The following is a 7,944-nucleotide window of genomic DNA, read 5'->3' on the forward strand; positions in this document are numbered from 1 at the left end:
TAAATTTATTTTTTACTACTTTGATCACCCCAACCATCACTATCCCCTGCTTTCCAGCCCCACCCACCCACCCAGCCCCCTCCCTAAAAAAAATTGTTTTTTTCCCTTGTCCCACCCATTCCTATCCCGACCTTCTACACTTTTAAAAAAATATTAATGTCACTTTTATTTCTTTTATAAATGAGTCTCTTCTACACATTTTTATCATTTAACTATCCACTTTTAATGGGTAGTATGAGTTTGACTTGTTTTTTATTTATTTTTAAATAATGTGTATATCCATTTTGTCATCCCTATTCACGATCATATAAGAGGATCTGATGGATTTGACTATGATACCATGCTAAAAAGATAGATTTTGACCTTAATTCAATTTTAAAATTCTTTTCATTAATGATTGTCCAAGACCATATAAGAAGACTAAGAAACTTTGAACCCACCGATGTGGGACTCCCAACAACACTTGGCATAAAAAATGTTTTGTAATTGTAATTGCATTTGAGGTAAGAACTCAACCAATTGAACTAATTAAACCAGATCAATTATTCAATGTATTTCACATTATATTTCCTTGCCTCTCCTAAAATGGTTGGTCAATAATCCTTGGGTCAACTTAATTTTAGAATTAATTACAGATAACATTTCAATCTCATCTTAAATCAAAACGAATTTATATGAAATTCTTAGAAGAAAACAATATTGACCCATCTGTACCTTTGACATTTTTGTGGCTTATGGTGATTGGTTTTGGTCCCTTTTTCGTGCATGTGGTTATTTTCATACCAACATGTGCCGATATATGCCATTATATTGGACGTTGAACTGACCAAGAATAATGTTCGAAAAAATGGTCATGATATCTTATTAACCTTATCCGTTTATCTAACTCGTTAAAGTTTGACTTCTACTCGGTCAAATTTGATACTCCATAACATACTTTTCTTTAATCTGGCCTAAAATTATTATATTTTCCTATTTATAAGTAATTTAATTTTCAATAATACTATGAAATAGATTAGAAAAATACATTATATTTTTGGGTCAAGATTTACATATTTTAGCTAATTAGGAAAAAGTTCAATAGCCAAATAGTAGAATTATTATTTTACGCTTGATCAAATGATTAGTTATATAATATTACTTATAATTTATTTTAAATCACAAAGTTTAATTTCTTTTTTTTTAAACCCTATGGTCGATGAAACAGGTGCACATAAAGGAGCACATGACCATGTAGTATAGTCTATTTATTTGATGGTAATATGGATCTCCTTGTGATATAATCGATCATCAGATAGATTTTGAGAAAGATAAAATTTATTTGTCTTGAAACTCTCTATAAATATTCAAGATTTTATGTGATATTCGAGATGTTTCTTCAATAGGATATGTTATCCTCTATATGTGTGAGCTAGAATTTAGGATAGGAAAACCTTCCGAATCCTACAAAATTTCATAATCTACAAATACCGAGAAAAAACTTGGACCGTGGCAACTAGATCAATATGTTAAGCTTAAAAAATTAGTGATCACCGTAATCCATGACGAAGTGCATGTTCAGTGACGACTTCATTTTATCCACTCTTTGAAGCAATTTTAAACAAGTTGGCAATTAATTAATTTGTTAAAGCAACAAATGGCTGTTAAAAAGTATACTTATTGTTATTGAGGAACTTTCTGTTATTGGTCTTGATGGTGAAGTAATCCCATTTTATCAACTCATTAATTATAGTATTGGGCACCTTATTTCTTTACTTTCACAATTTTTCAACATAATAATTATTTACCCCTTTCTCCCTTCCAGAGAAAGAAAAAGAAAAATTATCCACAACATAATAATTATTTAAGTTATATATAAGGAGTGAAAAAGAAGTTAAGATTTAATATCAATGAAAAACTTATCTAATTATAACAGATTATTAATTAATTACTCTATTTTTTTTAGATTACTATATATATCAAACTCACTACGAAGATTTATACATGATAAATACACAAAATCTAAATTTCGTAATTAATTGAAATTGTGAATTTTGTAATTAATTATTTTCTTTTTTTCTTAGAAGGGACAAGAGAAAATTCTTGTTTTTTTTTTCAATTTTTTTTTAATCTTTATTTTAATAAAACTTGATTGAGAAAACATGTGGTCAAATATCATGGAAATTTCCGCGTAGTCCTTTTACTTGAAAAGTTGCTTCTTCACCATGTCAATGGCTGAGCTGGCAAGTGGCGCCTAAATTGTTTTTTTAAGAGGCTGCCTAATTTGAAAGTCACAAGTTTCACTCTCTTAAACCTTTTTTTTTCTTCTATATATACACATCTTTTACGTACCATTTTTCCCATATTATCTCTCAACAACTTCCTTTGTCTCTCAAAAAAATTAAAATTCTTTTTTTTTCTCAAGAATCTATTATACGCGGTCTACCAAAATCGGAACAACAATGATGATTGATGAACATATGTTGATCAAAGTAGGACTCTTTATTTTAGTCCAAGGTTTGGTTTATTTGATTCTATCAAAATCTTCAAACGTATTCTCAAAGACACAAAGATCATACAGCTTTAAAACAGTTCGTTCTTTAAGCATTCGCCGGATTACTGCTGCACTCGCCGACTTACCTGTCGGCGGTGAGCCATCTCCCTCTTCCTTCAAAGATCAGTTGACATCTTCAAAGTCTTTCAAGTTATTCAAAGATCACAATTAGTAAAGATTTCTTTGTTTTTTTTTTTTTGCTTACGTGAGCTGTTTTTGTATTCTTTGATTTGTTCATGGATAGTTAAATCAAATTAGTTGGTGTGAATTTGGGATATATAATATTCTCTCATTTTAAATCTTGTAAATTATAAGTTGGTTGGTCATTGTAAAGATTTGAACTGTGTTCACAATTAAATTTAATCTCCGATAGTAAGGTCTTTTCTATTTATTTTTTCCTTTTTAATGATAGGATAACTAATTAGATGGTCCATAAGGATAATAGCTACGTACTATAGAAGGACGATTAGTATGAAACCATACATTATATTAATCAAGATAGGATAAATGGTTGTATATTTTTATTGAGTTTAAGTTTTTGCATGATTGGTAGTTTATAAGATAAATATAGTAACTTAATTAAGTAATTAATAAAATATTTTTTTGAATTTAATTATAGTTACGGTAAAATATAGTAAAGCAAAGTTGAATTCCCTTTATTCTCTAATCAAAATTAATTCATAGTTATCTTCTTAATTAACTAAGTTTATTTGCTTTTCTACATTTTAATTTTTTTTGTTTCTATCTCTTTATCTTCTTGTCCGATTAATTTATGACTTTGCCAAAAATTCAAAAGAAAAAACTATGACAATTAAGAAATTATTTGTGGCATTGAAAAATTACTTCTGATAAAAAAAAAAACAGATTTAGAAAACCAAATAAACTTGGTTAATTAAGACGATATATAACTATGAATTAATTTTGGTTAGAGAAGAAAGAGGACACAACTTTCCTTCGCTATATTTTGCCGTAATTGAAATTATATTAAAAAAGACATGATTTCATTAATTACTGAATTAAGTTATCATGTTTATCTTAAAAATAACTTGATGGTGTAAAATTTTATATATACACTAACCGCGCACAAAACTTAAACTCATTTTTATTTCCCTAGATGGTTGTTGATTTGCGACTTTGACAGCTGACTAACTACATATATCCTAAAAGGATCACCACTAATTAATCACAAAAATTAAAAATATCATCCTTGGCCTACATGTTGTGCAGTTGTGGTTCTTAATTTGCAAATGGTAATTATGGAGGTTGGGTAGGTACTAGTCGTTATCTCCATTTTTAAAAAGCCATAATTATATTAGCTTGGGTGTATAAAACCGAACCAAAAATCGAATCAAACCGCAAATTGAGTCAAATCAGAAAAAAACCCGACTAGTAATGTGGTTTGACTTGATTTGGTATTGTAAAAAACCCCCCGACTAAATTTGGGTTGGTTTGGTTTTAACTAAAAAAAATCAACCCGACATTATATATGTAATTTTAAAATTTCATTTTATACATAAAAGTATCTACATTAATATAATTTTAAAATATTTCTTATACTATTTCATAGTTTTTATCTTTTAATATATTATTTCAAGTTTAAAACTTAGAATTCGGAATGGTCCAATAAAGTTTATAGTTCATAGATGTTGATAATTATAATAAAACTTAAATCAAATTCAAATTAATACTAATGCAAAAAGAAAATCACTTCAACAATAAGAATGGCAATAATATTGAATATTTGTTCTTTAGTTTTACATTGGTTTAAACAATTAAAATACATAATTTAATTTTAATTTTCCTTAAATATTTAGTAATGTAACTAATACTTATTAAATTTATTTTATCATGATTTAGTACTTTTAAATTATGATCATTTTCATTATGACTTTGCAATATTTATTTTATATGATGATTTCATTATTATTTTTTATTGAATATTTTAGTGTCATCACTCATCTCATATTTTGTGTTATTTTCTTAAGAAACACCTTAGATAATTGTATTTTGATTGGACTAAAGAAATATTTGGAGCACAAGTTAATTATATGTTTGTATGCAAACTTTACCGAAAAAATCCAAAAATCTGAAAAAATCCGAAGTTTATTAGTTTGGTTTGATTTATAAATTTTAAAATTCGACACAATGGTTTGGTATTTGAAAAACCCGAACCAACCCGAGGTTGAAAAACCTGAAAAAATCCGAATTTTGTTAGTTTGGTTTGGTTTATAAATTTAAAATTTTTACACAAATAGTTTGGTTTGATATTTAAAAAACCCGAACCAACCCGGTCATGTACACCCCTACCCATAACTATTGATTAATTTGGGTTGGTCTTCTAAAGATTTTAAAGCTTTTTAGCATATGTCATAAGGTACCTATAACGAAAATTCGTGTGGTTAATCTCTTGTTACATGGTAATTATTGTCTCTATCTATCCTTTTTGTGGTGTTGCAATAAAACTTTCAGATCAAAATTGGACTTGGATTGATTTGTCTTTTGATTTTCTTAACTACATGCATGTTGAATTATATAAGTTGTAACTTTTCTCGAATTTTGAATATATTTTATGATATTAATGTTCGGATAAGTTTGTATGCACTACATCAATCAATATATATAGAGCAACACGCTACAACGACTTACAAACACATGTATCTTTAACTGATTTTTTTTTCACATTTTCATAAATTTGATTGCTCGTGATAGATCTCTAGTAAGATTCATCATGGTTGGAACAAAACTAAATGGACTTTTACTTGAGCATAGTAGTTGGAATTTAACTTTGAGATATCTACGCAATTTTCTTGTAATAATAAAAAAAGAAAATATTAGAACATATTATCAACTTCACTTATTTAAATATTCTGAAGAAGTGAAAAACGTGAATGATTTTGAAATAGATGAAATAATTCAAAAGTTGGATTTATATGTAACACGACTTAGTAAATCATTTAAAATTGGATTGGTGTGTCCTACTTGTAGTTGTTGATGCTTTTGTCTAATCTAACAAATTAATATGCCGTGGACGAAAGTTACTTTAACACTACTATCACAAGGGAAGATAATTGATGGCTCAATCACGACCCTAGAAGTGTCATTGCTCAACTACTAACTAGATGGAATGTCTATGGGCGGGTTAGGATAGGTTAAGGTTTGTCCAAGTCCATATAAGGAGATTGATTTCTCATCCCTCTATCGATGTGAGACTTCTTAATACTTTCCCGCATGTCCAGACCTCAATTGAAGCGTGAACACTTCTAAATGGGGGCCCAACATCGGTGAACAATAAAATGGGATGAATCTGGCTCTGATACCATGTAAAGATATGACACACGAGTCTAACTCAACCGCAAAAGCTAGCTCATGAGGAGAGGTTTGTCCAAGTCCATATAAGGAGACCAATTTCCCATCTCTCTATTGATATGGGACTTCTTAACAACTACGCCTTGACCTGCTAAATTTTGATCCGTCCTTTTTTTTTGCATTTTTCAAGAAGTTTATTTTATCCCACCACCCCGACTACGTACTCCCTTATCCTACCTCGTCAAGCTCCAACCTTTACCTCAATGATTCATTTTATGTTTCTAAAGTACTTGACTCGACCATCTATTTGACACTATAAATTTGTCAATTTTCACCCATATTTTATAACAGTTACACTCAATTTCATAGAACTTGAGGTAGCTAGAGCATGTCATGTGTTACGAACCCTTAATTAATAAAACATACTTTTGAAAAGTTAGGTACGTCAATGCCTATTTATTTAATCAAAGTAATTTTAATTTTACAATTTATAATTAATATGTTTATCAGTCTAATGATACCAACTCCTCTTCTAACACCCATACGATTAATATTAAAAAGTAAAATTAGATAATTAAATCTTAAGCTTAAAAAATTAGCAGCAGCTAGGCTAAAATATGACTCATCTTGATGGTCACGAAATTCATGAAAGCTTTCATTTTATCCACTTGTTAAAGCTAAGTCAGGCAGTTTTAAGTTAAGTATACGTAATATATAATAATACATACGTGTCCATAACTAAGTTCACGTGATAATTTTTCTACATAGATAACACGTAAGTTGATTGCTACGCAATAATTTTAAATAATGAGGCAATTTAGGCGTTAAAGCAACATATGATTGTTTTAAAGTGTTTTATTCTATTTTATTAAGGACCTTTCTGTTATTAATCAATTGTGATGGTCAAGCAAATCCTATTTCATGGAAATTACTTGATTTCCCGTTCAAACATTTTGTTTATTTATTTTATCAATATCAAGGAGCTCATGTTTCCCACCACCAACATAAATTTGTGAAATTGAATTTTTTTTTTTTCAGTTCTTCAAAAATATGGTCAATTTTGAACCTTTTTCTAGAGTATTGAATATGATCATGTTGATAATTATTGCGATAAATAGTACTACTGTAGTACTATGTGGTTCAACAGGGGGGGCCAAATGTCTAAGAGAAAATTAACATTTAATTTTCCAAATCGTTGAAAATAGGTTATGTACCAGATGAATCTTCCAGAATCCTCTTTTGGACATGTTCCTCTCACACTATTGCTCACTATATTTTGTTTCTCGGTATTCACATTTGAAGTTTTTTTTTTTATTATTATATATAATAGATCTAGTAAATACAATTCACTTATAGCCTGAATTAACAAATTCTATAAGTGTACAAATTAAAACTTATACTAATGCTTCCTCGAGTTAACACACATTAATAAATACACATGTTTCTATTTTAATTAATCAATAGTCGATTCATTTCATTTTATTTGATTCTTATATTAAAAATAGATTATTTTTTAACTTGTCTATTTTAACACATTAAGAAAAAATTATTGTTTTCTTTCAATATTATCATAATAGTAAAATTTAGATTTCTAAATCATAAATTTATTATTTAATAAAATTAATTTAATAAAATGAACTCCTAATAAATACCTACTTTCTTAATAAGGTGAGTATCAACTCAATATAGGCGAAGTAAAATGAAACAGAGGAAGACGTATAATATATCATGATTTGAGATCTAGAACTGCATGGGTGACCCGCCAACCAGTCCTTCCACTATAGATTCAGCAGAACCCAATTGTTATTACTTAATTGTTATATTTATATTAAAAAAATTATAATTATGATTCAGAATACATAAATTAGAAACTTTGACTCCACATAAATGACAGACTAGAAGTGTATTGAGTACTTAAATTCAATTCGTAGGAAAAATTCCATGCAGCCTATTAGTTTGCTTGATAAGGTACTACTTTAACGTGTCAAAGACAAAACCAAATTGTCCCCTAATTTGAAAGTTACACGCTTCAACTCCTCATTTTTTTTTTCTTTTCCCAATCTATATATACAAGTCTCCAACATATCATTTTCTCAATTATTCTA

At 28.5% G+C, this 7,944-nt stretch overlaps 1 protein-coding gene across 1 annotated transcript; it reads left to right on the forward strand.

Moving 5' to 3' along the window:
* Window positions 1-2,347: 2,347 nt before the first annotated feature.
* On the forward strand, window positions 2,348-2,903 carry LOC125842142 (uncharacterized). The gene has a single exon (XM_049521371.1). The coding sequence runs from the start codon at window positions 2,442-2,444 to the stop codon at window positions 2,703-2,705; it is 264 nt and encodes an 87-aa protein (XP_049377328.1). The 5' UTR covers window positions 2,348-2,441; the 3' UTR covers window positions 2,706-2,903.
* Window positions 2,904-7,944: the final 5,041 nt, after the last annotated feature.

This window comes from Solanum stenotomum, chromosome 1 (genome assembly GCF_019186545.1).
Source record: "Solanum stenotomum isolate F172 chromosome 1, ASM1918654v1, whole genome shotgun sequence".
Taxonomy (NCBI): Eukaryota; Viridiplantae; Streptophyta; class Magnoliopsida; order Solanales; family Solanaceae; genus Solanum; species Solanum stenotomum.

Excerpts from the sequence above, each read along its gene's own strand:
- LOC125842142 (XM_049521371.1), top strand. The coding sequence starts at position 2,442 with ATGATGATTGATGAACATATGTTGATCAAAGTAGGACTCTTTATTTTA.